Source organism: Oncorhynchus mykiss, chromosome 7 (genome assembly GCF_057628025.1).
Source record: "Oncorhynchus mykiss isolate SJ-2025 chromosome 7, ASM5762802v1, whole genome shotgun sequence".
Lineage (NCBI taxonomy): Eukaryota > Metazoa > Chordata > Actinopteri > Salmoniformes > Salmonidae > Oncorhynchus > Oncorhynchus mykiss.
Genome location: NC_143028.1, coordinates 32,145,972 through 32,158,459, shown reverse-complemented (window position 1 = coordinate 32,158,459; position 12,488 = coordinate 32,145,972). Strand labels below are relative to the sequence as shown.

Genomic DNA, 12,488 nt, shown 5'->3' with positions numbered 1-12,488 from the left:
TCAGTCAAAGAAGAAGGGCTACATTCACGAGACACAATGGGTGAGAAAGATCACGTGTAAGGTCTGTTGACATGGCTCTATTAGCTTTTTAAAAAATTGAACCTTTATTTAACCAGGTTAGTCTCATTGAGACAACCTGGATATTGTGTTGGAATGTGCATTCAACTCTCACTGCTAGCCACTCAACACAACGCTTCGAGATTATGAATATTCTACCGTAGGCCTACTACCCTTTTGACATCAGCAGTTGTCACAGTTATTTTACAGTACAGTTTGCATGTGTCTGCCATATTTCTCAGGGCATAAAATAATATTTATATAGAGGATCAAACTGAAAGCAACCAAATATAGTGTATTACATACATTTCATTTTTTTAATGTGCGTGAGCTAAAAAAAACTGGTGCTCTGGTTACAAATAACTACTTTTTATGCCTGCCTGCAGAATAGCAATAAAGGGGTGTTATCAATAAACTGTTTGAAGAATCCAATTTCATGATAAACACTTGAAGTCGGAAGTTTACATAAACCTTAGCCAGATAAAACTCAGTTTATCACAATTCCTGACATGTAATCCTAGTAAAAATTCCCTGTCTTAGGTCAGGATCACCACTTTATTTTAAGAATGTGAAATTTCCGCTTTTAATTATTTCATCACGTTCCCAGTGGGTTGGAAGTTTACATACACTCAATTAGTATTTGGTAGCATTGCCTTCAAATAGTTTTACTTGGGTCAAACATTTCGGGTAGCCTTCCACAAGCATCCCACAACAAGTTGGGTGAATTTTGGCCCATTCCTCCTGACAGAGCTAGTGTAACTGAGTCAGGTTTGTTGGCCTCCTTGCTCGCACATGCTTTTTCAGTTCTGCCCACACATTTTCAACAGGCTAGAGGTCAGGGCTTTGTGATGGCCACTCCAATACCTTGACTTTGTTGTCCTTAAGCCATTTTGCCACAACCTTGGAAGTATGCTTGGGGTCATTGTCCATTTGGAAGACCCATTTGTGACGAAGCTTTAACTTCCTGATCTCTCTGTGAGGTGCACCAGTCCCTCCTGCAGCAAAGCACCCCCACATGATGCTGCCACCCCCATGCTTCATGGTTGGGATGGTATTCTTCGGCTTGCAAGCCTCTCCCTTTTTCCTCCAAACATAACGATGGTCATTATAACCAAACAGTTCTATTTTTGTTTCATCAGACCAGAGGACATTTCTCCAAAAAGTACGATCTTCGTCCCCATGTGCAGTTGCAAACCGTAGTCTGGCTTTATGGCGGTTTTGGAGCAGTGGCTTCTTCCTTGCTGAGCGGCCTTTCAGGTTATGTCGATATAGGGCTTGTTTTACTGTGGATATAGATACTTTTGTGCCTGTTTCCTTCACAAGGTCTTTTGCTGCTGTTCTGGGATTGATGTGCAATTTTGCACCAAAGTACGTTCATCTCTAGGAGACAGAACGTGTCTCCTTCCTGAGCGGTATGATGGCTGCATGGTCACATGGTGTTTATACTTGCATACTATTGTTTGAACGTGGTACCTTCAGGCGTTTGGAAATTGCTCCCAAGGATGAACCAGACTTGTGGAGGTCTACAATTTTTTTCTGAGGCTTTGGCTGATTTCTTTTGATTTTCCCATGATGTCAAGCAAAGAGGCACTGAGTTTGAAGGTAAGCCTGGAAATACATCCACAGGTACACCTCCAATTGACTCAAATGATGTCAATTAGCCTATCAGAAGCTTCTAATGCCATGATGTAATTTTGGGGGATTTTCCAAGCTGTTTAAAGAAACAGTCAATTTAGTGTATGTAAACTTCTGACCCACTGCAATTGTGATACAGTGAATTATAAGTGAAATAATCTGTCTGCAAACATTTGTTGGAAAAATTACTTGTCATGCACAAAGTAGATGTCCTAACAGACTTCCCAAAACTATAGTTTGTGGTTGAAAAATGTGTTTTAATGACTCCAACCTAAGTGTATGTAAACTTCCGACTTCAACTGAACAAGTTTCTGAAGATCAGAGGTGGCGTATTTGTTTTAGCTACAGTCATGAGAGCTGTCATGGCAGTTCAGGCACGGGTTGAGTCCGAAATGGCACCCTATTCCCTACATAGTGCATTACTTTTGACCAGGGCCCAGACATTGACCGTATAATAAAACGCAGGGCGACAGGGTGAGATTTGAGCTGTAAGGATATTTTCTGCTTAGATGGACACCCTGCCTTAGCTGCCTGCAAAGAGCTTAGCAGTTAACCCTGGCCTGCCTGCCACACAAACACAGGTGGGGAGCTGCATGGGACTGCTATTGAGAAGCTGGTTTTACACTACCAAAACAACACACAGCACTGCGGGTGTCCTGTTGCTGAGTGATTGACATTAATCCATAACACCGTGCATGGACACGGCATATTTGGTGACTTTCACTAGCACATCAGCCGGATAGGTGTCAATGGAGCGACTGGAATGGGGAAATATTGTTGACTCTTCACACACTGTATCTAACTACTGTATCTATGTCCAGATTTTCTGGTTTCTCACCTGAGCCCCATGTATCAAACAAGAAATAGCAATGTGTTTGCTCTCTATCATCTACTGTATGTAGAGTAGACATTTACAATCATTGACATTATGTGACACATGGCAGCCAGACTACATCTTGCTGTGCAGCAACAATAGCCTTGATGATGGAGAACAAACATGCATCTCGATGAGCTACCAGTCAGTCCCAATAGCCCAGTCATTCTTTGAGTACATTTATGAGTGCAGAGTCAGCATGTTGCGGTTGTGGAGACTGACTGGCTGTGGCCTCTCACTTATTAGCCAACAACATCCTATTTCCACACGACAACATCGAACTGTTATGGCATCCTATTTCACTTCCTCTAAAAAAGGAGAAATTCAACAACATCAGAACTTAATTTAAGTCTACTATAAAAGCGGAGTTAATTCATGAAATGTTAATTTGAAAACGCATAAAAAAATACACTGAGTATACCAAACCACTTTTGCCCTTAGAACACCCTCAATTAGTCGAGGCCTGGCCTCTACAAGGTGTCGAAAGGGTTCCACAGGGATGCTGGCCCATGTTGACTTCAGTTATTTCAAGTTGGCTGGATGTCCTTTGGGTGGTAGACCATTCTTTATAAACATGGGAATCTGTTGAGTGTGAAAATCCCAGCGGCATTGTAGTTCTTGACACAAATCGGTGTGCCTGGCACCTAATACAGTACCATACCCTGTTCAAAGACACCTATCATACATATATCTGACAACCATATCTGAAAAATAGTTGGGTATACAGCCCCACATGTACATGATGATAGCGTGAAACATGACATCCCACTGGGCACAGACATAATTTCAACATCTAGTTTTGATTTACATTTGGTTGAGTTGTCGACTAACGTGAATTCAATATGAAATCAACCAACAATGTCATTGGATTTAAGTTAAAAGTTGAGTTTAAAAAAATGGAAATTCCCTTACTTTGAAGACTTTTTGCAAATCCAATCCGTTTTTCACATTGATTCAACGTCATCAGATTGTATTTTTTTCTGTTGAAATGACGTGGAAACAACGTTGATTCAACCAGTTTTTGCCCAGTGGGATAATTGTAGACCAACTTTATGAATGCAATATGTAACATTGCTTGACAGTCTTTCATGGAATAGAGAACAATAATAATGGGGTCTTTTTCTAGGCATTAACAAAGACTAACTCCAACATGGCTCGTATGACAAAGCCTATGGGGAAATTAATGTTTTTTTTTTGTAGGGTTTTGGATAAATGCCGAAAATAAGGTCTCCTAAGCCTGTGTTAACCTGAGACCTTATTTTCGGCATTTATCCCAAAACCACTTTCTTTCCCCATTAATTTCCCCCATTGGAATTGCTGAACGAACCAGAGGTTTAATTTCCTGTTTTTAGGACTATACAGCATAGGCCCACTAGTATTTTCTCAGAAATTGAAAGTTATAAACTGTGGTTGTTTATAACGTTGACTAGCCCATCACTCCCTTTAAGGTTATTGAATATCTAACTTCCTTCAGGCCAAGATGGGAGAGAGGGCTATCATTAGACGAACTGGCTGGAACTTCATATTACTGCCACATCTCATGGGAAAATACTTAACATACTTCAATGATGTTAGACACTTACTGTCAGACTCTGCTAAATGGGGAGAGAGAGAGTGATGTTATTAAATTAGATTCAGGGTCAAATATAGCATTTATTTTTAATAGATGTCACTAATTGGGAACTTTTGACCCATTCATGGGCTCCAAACATTTACACACAAATATAGATGTTGACTGAACTAAAAGTCACACACTGGTGAATTCCTAATCTACAAAAGGGTAGTGCAAACGGGCCAAAGGGTAGTGCAAACGGCCCAGTACATCACCGGGGCCAAGCTTCCTGCCATCCAGGACCTCTATACTAGGCGGTGTCAGAGGAAGGCCCTAAAAATTGTCAGACTCCAGCCACCCTAGTCATATAGACTGTTCTCTCTGCTACCACACGGCAAGCGGTACCGGAACTGCCAAGTCTAGGTCCAAGAGGCTTCTAAACAGCTTCTACCCCCAAGCCATAAGACTCCTGAACCTCTAATCAAATGGCTACCCAGACTATTTGCATTGCCCCCCCCCCCCCCCCCCCTTTACACTGCTGCTACTCTCTGTTGTTATCATCTCTGCATAGTCACTTTAATAATTCTACCTACACATATATATTACCTCAACTAACCGGTGCACCCAAACATTAACTCTGTACCGGTACCCCCCTGTATATTGTCTCTCTGTTATTTTACTGCTGCTCATTAATTACTTGTTACTTTTATTTATTTTTTTATCCATATTTTTTAAAACTGCATTGTTGGTTAGGGGCTCTTAAGGGGCAAATTTGATTTGTGTTCCACACTGCCTCTGGAAGCAAGGTCAGCACAAGAACTGTTCATCAGGAGCTTCATGAAATGGGTTTCCATGGCCGAGCAGTCACACACAAGCCTAAGATCACCATTCACAACCCCGAGCGTCAGCTGGAGTGGTGTAAAACTTGCCACCATTGGACTCTGGAGCAGAGGAAACGCGTTCTCTGGAGTGGGGAATCACGCTTTACCATCTAGCAGTCCGACGGACAAATCTGGGTTTGGCGGAGGCCAGGAGGACGCTACCTGCCCGAATGCTAGTGCCGACTGTAAAGTTTAGTGGAGGTGGAATAATGATCTGGGGCTGTTTTTCATGGTTTTTCATAGGCACCTTAGTTCCAGTGAAGGGAAATATTAACGCTACAGCATACAATGACATTCTAGATGATTCTGTGCTTTCAACTTTGTGGCAACAGGTTGGGGAAGGCCCTTGCTTGTTTCAGCATGACAATGCCCCCGTGCACAAAGCAATGTCCATACAGAAATGGTTTGTCGAGATCGGCTGTAGAAGAACTTGACTGGCCTGCACATTGCCCTGACCTCAACACTATCAAATATCTTTGAGATTAATTGCAATGCCGACTGCGAACCAGGCCCCACTCTGTCTGACTCCGGTCTGAACAAATGTGACGTAGACTAATTAAGCATGTGTAGTAATTGTTAGAATTCTATTTCCCCATGGAAAAGTGATTGCTTTTGATTTTATTTTTTTTAAAGCTTTATCTGCCTCCCCAATGAAAATGACTTATATATTTCATGGAAAATAGATGTTCTATGTTTATGGACAATGCACCTGCTGCCTTGCTGACAAAATGACCGAGCGGCGCAAATTACTGTTCGATTTGAGAACAATAGCGGGTCTGGGGGACTGTGACCACAATTTTGGACCCCCTTGGGGCTCCCCTAAATGTAGAGTAAGCAAAAATTAGTTATGTAAAAATTATTTCAATCTTTTTTTTTTACGTCCGTTATTAGACAGCGGCAACGATGATGATTATGAACATGGTATTTTGCCTGCTAATGCCTGAAATGCAGTGAAGAAAACGATATGACAACAATAACATCTAATGTAACTGGCCCCCCCAGTTGAAATGGTCTAGAACCGCCACTGTTCGAGAAGGGCACTCCTCCCTCCCCGCTTTCGACTGATAACGTGACGGGGCCTTTTTAACCCGTTCCAGTGTAAAATAACTCCCTTATTATTACAGCGCTCACCTACATGCGGGCTCGTTATTGGTGGAGCCATATCTGTGTCCTATTGGCTCTTCCACCCACACCGTAATCAGAAGCGCGAGATGGACAGAAGTTGAGATTACATTTTATGAGCGTCCTCAACAAACGTTAGTTTTATTTTTAATTAATCAGCTTTACAGTCCGTGCTTTGTTTGTAGTTTGAGAGACATGTTTGTGTGTCGAGGAGCGAGGCTGTCGGCGAAGGCTTTGGAGCAGGGTTTCAACTCCACGACAGGGGCACAATTTAAAACGAACAGACTAACGGTAGTTGACGTTACCTGCACTTTGCCATTACGTAACATCCATGCATTCAAATGCTCCCGAGCTTTTTGTGGATATTTTGTGGCACTTTCGCCTGATGGAAAGCGAGAAAAAAGGGAGAAGGATATGTTTTCCGTGAAGAACCGGGACTCTGTTCGTTTCATAATCACGCATCAGCAACAATTAACTCGAGTAAATTCGTTTTCTTTAAATCTCTCCAACAAAAGTAAGGGTAAAAGCTTATTCAACCGTACACATAATGTCACTAGCTCAACTCTTTATCGGACGAATGGAGGCCAAAGCTGGCAGAAGAAACAATACGTAGATGCACTTGAATCTGTGTTTACGTCTGGCGCCAATGTCTGCAATCATCGATTATATCCCACAATGACTGTGCAAATGAGACCTTTTTCCTCTGTTGCTGTTGCTCCCAAACTGGTGGAGGACTCGCCCGCAGATCACGAAGTGGTAAATTCAACTTTGAATGGTATTTGTTTAACCCATGTGACATCGAATTTAAATGAACAGTGTTTGACCATCAATCATGCCAGTGGAGTAAAGTACTAAGTGGCAATTAATAAGTATTCAGACACTTTACTCAGTATGTTGTTGAAGCATCTTTGGCAGCGATTACAGCCTCAAGTCTTTTGGGTATGACACTACAAGCTTGGCACACCTGTATTGGGGAGTTTCTCCCATTCTTCTCTGCAGATCCTCTCAAGCTCTGTCATGTTGGATGGGGAGCGTTGCTGCACAGCTATTTTCGGGTTTAAGTCTGGGCTCTGTCTGGGCCACTCAAGGACATTCGGAGACTTGTCCCGAAGCCACTCCAGCATTGTCTTGGCTGTGTGCTAAGGGTCGTTGTCCTGTTGGAAGGTGAACCTTTCCCCCAGTTTGAGGTCTTGAGCGCTCTGGAGCAGGTTTTCATCAAGGATCTCTCTCTAATTTGCTCTGTTCATCTTTCCCTCAATCCTGACTGGTCTCCCTGTCCCTGCCGCTGAAAAAACATTCCCACAGCATGATGCTGCCACCATGCTTCACCGTAGGGATGGTGCCAGGTTTCCTCTTGTTGTGACGCTTGACATCCAGACGGGTTCAATCTTGATTTCCATAGAATAGAGAATCTTGTTTCACATGGTCAGTCTTTAGGTGCCTTTTGGAAACTCCAAGTGGGCTGTCATGTGCCTTTTACTGAGGAGTGACTTCTGTCTAGCCACTACCATAAAGGCCTGATTTTGGTGGAGTGCTGCAGAGATGGTTGTCCTTCTGGATTGTTCTGTCAGTGACCATCACATTCTTTGTCACCTCCCTGACCAAGGCCCTTCTTCCCCGATTGCTTAGTCTGGCCGGGCAGCCAGCTCTAGGAAGAGTCTTGCTGGTTCCAATCGTCTTCCATTTAAGAACGATTGAGGCCACTGTGTTTTTGAGACTTTCAATGCAGCAGAAATTTTTTGGTACCCTTGCCTAGATCTGTGCCTCGACACAATCCTGTCTCGGGGCACTGCAGACAATTCCTTCGACCTCATGGCTTGGTTTTTGCTCTAACATGCACTGTCAACAGTGGGACCTTCTATAGACAGGTGTGCCTTTTCCAAATCATGTCCAATCTATTGAATTTACTACTGGTGGACTCCAATCAATCAAGTTTTAGAAACCTCTCAAGAATGGTTGATGGAAACCAGATGCGCTGAGCATCCATTTCTAAACCTATGTTCACTTTGTCATTATGGGGTATTGTGTGTAGATTGAAGTTTTATAAGGCTGTAACGTAACAAAATGTGGAACAAGTCAAGGGGTCTGAATACATTCCAATTGCACTGGAAGCACAAAATCAGCAGACAGCAATTGCGGAATCATGCCACAGTTGGACTAGATAATGCTAAACAAGGTTGGACTGTTATATAAATTAAACAAAAGATAATTGGTTGTTTTACTTTGAGCAAATTAATCTGAATTCCTACTGTGGCTGTATTAGACTTTTGCATTGGGGGCATACTTACATTGCGATGTACAGGCCGTGCTGGGGGTCATGATACCTGTGCTGAAGGGCAAGTGGGCAGGCATCACCACAAATAACCACTAGGACTTCTGTTAAGTTAAACCACTTCTGCCAATACCACCTGCAGTACCTTGTTTCCATAAACATTTCCATAGACTATTCTCTCACACACTCTCTCTCCCATTTATATATTTACATATTTTATTAGGTACACCCATGTAGTACTGTGTCGGATCTCCCTTTGCCTCCAGAACAGCCTGAATTCCTCGGGCATGGATTCTACAATATATGTTCAACCGTTGCTCAATTGGTATCAAGGAATCTAACATGTGCCAGGAAAACATTCCCCACACGATTACACCATCGCCACAAGCCTGTACCGTTGACACCAGGCAGGATGGGGCCAACGACTCATGCTGCTTATTCCAGATCCTGACTGCCATGACGCAATCGGACCAGGCAATGTTTTTCCACACAATTGTCCAGTGTTGGTGATCGTGTGCCACTGCAGCCGCTTCTTCTTGTTTTTTTAGCTGATAGGCGTGAAACCCGGGTCGGTCATCTGCTGCAATAACCCATCTGTGTTCAAGGACCGACATTCTGTGATGCCGTTCTGCACACCACTGTTGTACTGTGCCGCCTGTGTGTTGCCTGCCTGTTAGCTTGCACGATTATTGTCATTTATCCTTTGACCTCTCAACTAGCAGTTTTTAACCACACAACTGCTGCTGGCTGGATGTTTTTTGTTTGTCGACGCATTCTCGATAAATCCTGGGCACTCTTGTGTGCGAAAATCCCAGGATGCAGGCCATTTCTGAAATAATGGAACCGGCGCACTCGTTTTGCCCATTCTAACAGTTCAATCGAACAGTAACTGGATGCCTATTTGCCTGCTTCATATACAGTTGAAGTCGGAAGTTTACATACACTTACAGGCTGACTACACAGCTCGCGTTGCATGCACGAGCTTTGCAAAATAAATTTACAAAACTATATTATTCAATTATTGCACCCACACTGCTCGTGCACGCCAATGAGCGTCTGCGTTACCAAGGGCTAAAATAGAAGTCTGTTCTATTTCTGACGTAGATTGCGGTGAAAGTCCTGCCTTTCCCATCTCCTCATTGGTTTATAGAAGCGTGTACCCACGTGCCATTTCCTCATTGGTTATACCCACATGGGTGACTGAAAGACGAATGAGGTCGGTGGCGGTTATGCACCTAATTTATGAAAGTTGCCAATCACAATATAAAGTCCAGAGAAGAAAAAGCCTGGAAGGAGGAGAGATGACTAGAAACGGTACGGTTGTACATTTTATATGTGGATTAATTGTCAGAGTAGAGGACCTTGTGCATTTCACGTAAAATATCAACTCAACTCAAAGTGCAAGCTAGCTAGCTAAATTGCCATACATGTTAAATGCTTTTCGACCTGTACCCAAATTAATGTAATCGGTTCAGAGTTAATTTTTTATATTGTGACCTGCGTGTCGTGATCGCGTTTGGTGTCGGGTGGCAAAATACATGTATGCACAGTCACGCAAGTGCGGTTTGGGTTCTGGGTTAGGTTGGAATCATTAAAACTACTTTTTAAACCACTCCACAAAATTCTTGTTAACAAACTGTAGTTTTGGCAAGTCGGTTAGGACATCTACTTTGTGCGTGACACAAGTATTTTGTCCAACAATTTGTTTATAGACAGCTTATTTCACTTATAATTCACTGTATCACAATTCCATTGGGTCAGAAGTTTACATACACTAAGTTGACTGTGCCTTTTAAACAGCTTGGAAAATTCCAGAAAATGATGTCATGGCTTTAGAAGCTTCTGATAGGCTAATTGACATAATTTGAGTCAATTGGAGGTGTACCTGTGGATGTATTTCAAGGCCTACCTTCAAACCCGGTACCTCTTTGCTTGGCATCATGGGAAAATCAAAAGAAATCAGCCAAGACCTCAGAAAAGATTGTAGACCTCCGCAAGTCTGGTTCATCCTTGGGAGCAATTTCCAAATGCCTGAAGGTGCCATGTTCATCTGTACAAAAAGTAGGACACAAGTATAAACATCATGGGACCACACTGCCGTCGTATCGCTCAGGAAGGAGATGTGTTCTGTCTCCTAGAGATGAACATACTTTGGTGCGAAAAGTGCAAATCAATCCCAAAACAACAGCAACGGCCTTTGTGAAGATGCTGGAGGAAACCGGTACAACTGTGTCTATATCCACAGTAAAACCACTCCTATATCGACATAACCTGAAAGGCTGCTCAGCAAGGAATAAGCCAGACTACGGTTTGCAACTGCACATTGGGACGAAGAGCGTACTTTTTGGAGAAATGTCCTCTGGTCTGAATAAGCAAAATTCGAACTGTTTGGCCATAGTGACCATTGTTATGTTTGGAGGAAAAAGTGGGAGGCTTGCAAGCCGAAGAACACCATCCCAACCGTGAAGCACGGTGGTGGCAGATTCATGTTGTGGGGGTGCTTTTCTGCAGGAGGGACTGGTGCACTTCACAAAATAGATGGCATCATGAGGGAGGAAAATTGTGGATATATTGAAGCAACATCTCATGACATCAGTCAGGAAGTTAACCTTTTTGGGATAGGGGGCAGCATTTTCACTTTTGGATGAATAACGTGCCGAGTGAACTGCCTCCTACTCTGTCCCAGATGCTAATATATGCATATTATTAGTAGTATTGGATAGAAAGCACTCTGAAGTTTCTAAAACTGTTTGTTTGATGTCTGTGAGAATATAACAGAACTCATATGGCAGGCGATAACCTGAGATAAATCCAACCAGGAAGTGGGACATCTGAGGTTTGTAGTTTTTCAAAGCTTGACCTACCGAGTACACATTGAGATATGGATGAGATTGAACTTCCTAAGGCTTCCACTAGATGTCAACCATCTTTAAAAACTTGAATGAGGATTCTACTATAAAGGAGGGGCTCATGAGACCTCTTTGAGTCAGTGGTATGGCAGAGAGCCTTGGTCTCATGACGTGCGCTCCCGACAGAGTTACCTCGCGTTCCAGTGCTTTTTCTGAAGACAAAGGAATTCTCCGGTTGGAACATTATTGATGTTTTATGTTAACATGCTAACGATTGATTCCAGACATGTTTCTTAAGGATTGTAATGGAACTTTTCGAGTTTTTGTCTGGATGAAATGCTCGCACCTCATGAAGATGGATTACTGGGCTGAACACGCTAACAACAAGTGACTATTTGGACATAAATGATGGAACTTTATGCAACAAATCAGTCATTTATTGTCGAAGCTGGATTCCTGGGAGTGCCTCCTAATGATCATCAAAGGTAAGTGAATAACACTAGTATCTTTTATCAATGTTTATTAGTATTTCTGCAAAATCACTGGATGTTTTGGAATCAAAACATCACTGCACGTAAGGCGCCAATGTAAACTGAGATTTTTGGATATAAATATGCACATAATCGAACAAAACATACATGTATTGTGTAACATGATGTCATATGAGTGTCATCTGATGAAGATCATCAAAGGTTAGTGATTACTTATCTATTTTTCTGCTTTTTGTGGCTCCTATCTTTGGCTGGAAAAATGGCTGTGTTTTTTCGACTTGGTGGTGATCTAACGTAATCATATGTTGTGCTTTAGCTGTAAAGCATTTTTTAAATCGGACACGATGGGTAGATTAAGATTATCTTTCATTTGCTTTTTTGTTAATGTGGGAAAGTTACATATTTCTAAAAGATATTTTGGAATCTTGCGCGCTGCCTTTTCAGCGGTATGTTGTTCCGCTAGCGGAACCCCTGCGCTAGAAAGGTTAAAGCTTGGTCGCAAATGTGTCTTCCAGATGGACAATGACCCCAAGCATACTTCCAAAGTTGTGTTAAAATGGCTTAAAGACAACAAAGTCAAGTTATTGGAGTGGCCATCACAAAGCCCTGACCTCCAGCCTATAGAAAACTTGTGGGCAGAACTGACAAAGCGTGTGCGAGCAAGTAGGCCTACAAACTTGACTCAGTTACACCAGCTCTGTCAGGAGGAAAGGGCCGAAATTCGCCCAAGTTATTGTGGGAAGCATGTGGAAGGC

The 12,488-nt window shown here is 42.6% G+C and overlaps 1 protein-coding gene across 3 annotated transcripts in view; it reads left to right on the top strand.

The window, feature by feature from the left end:
• Window positions 1-5,997: 5,997 nt before the first annotated feature.
• Window positions 5,998-12,488, top strand: part of LOC110527701 (mitochondrial inner membrane scaffold 2) — a 29,140-nt gene continuing 22,649 nt past the window's right edge. Inside the window, exon 1 of one of the 3 annotated variants that reach the window (XM_036983189.2) lies at window positions 5,998-6,877. In XM_036983189.2, the coding sequence (XP_036839084.2) occupies window positions 6,317-6,877 (561 nt within the window). In that variant the 5' untranslated portion in view covers window positions 5,998-6,316. Of the gene's footprint in view, window positions 6,897-12,488 lie in introns of all 3 variants that reach the window. The other 2 variants (XM_036983188.2, XM_090240718.1) reach the window with 2 other exon arrangements.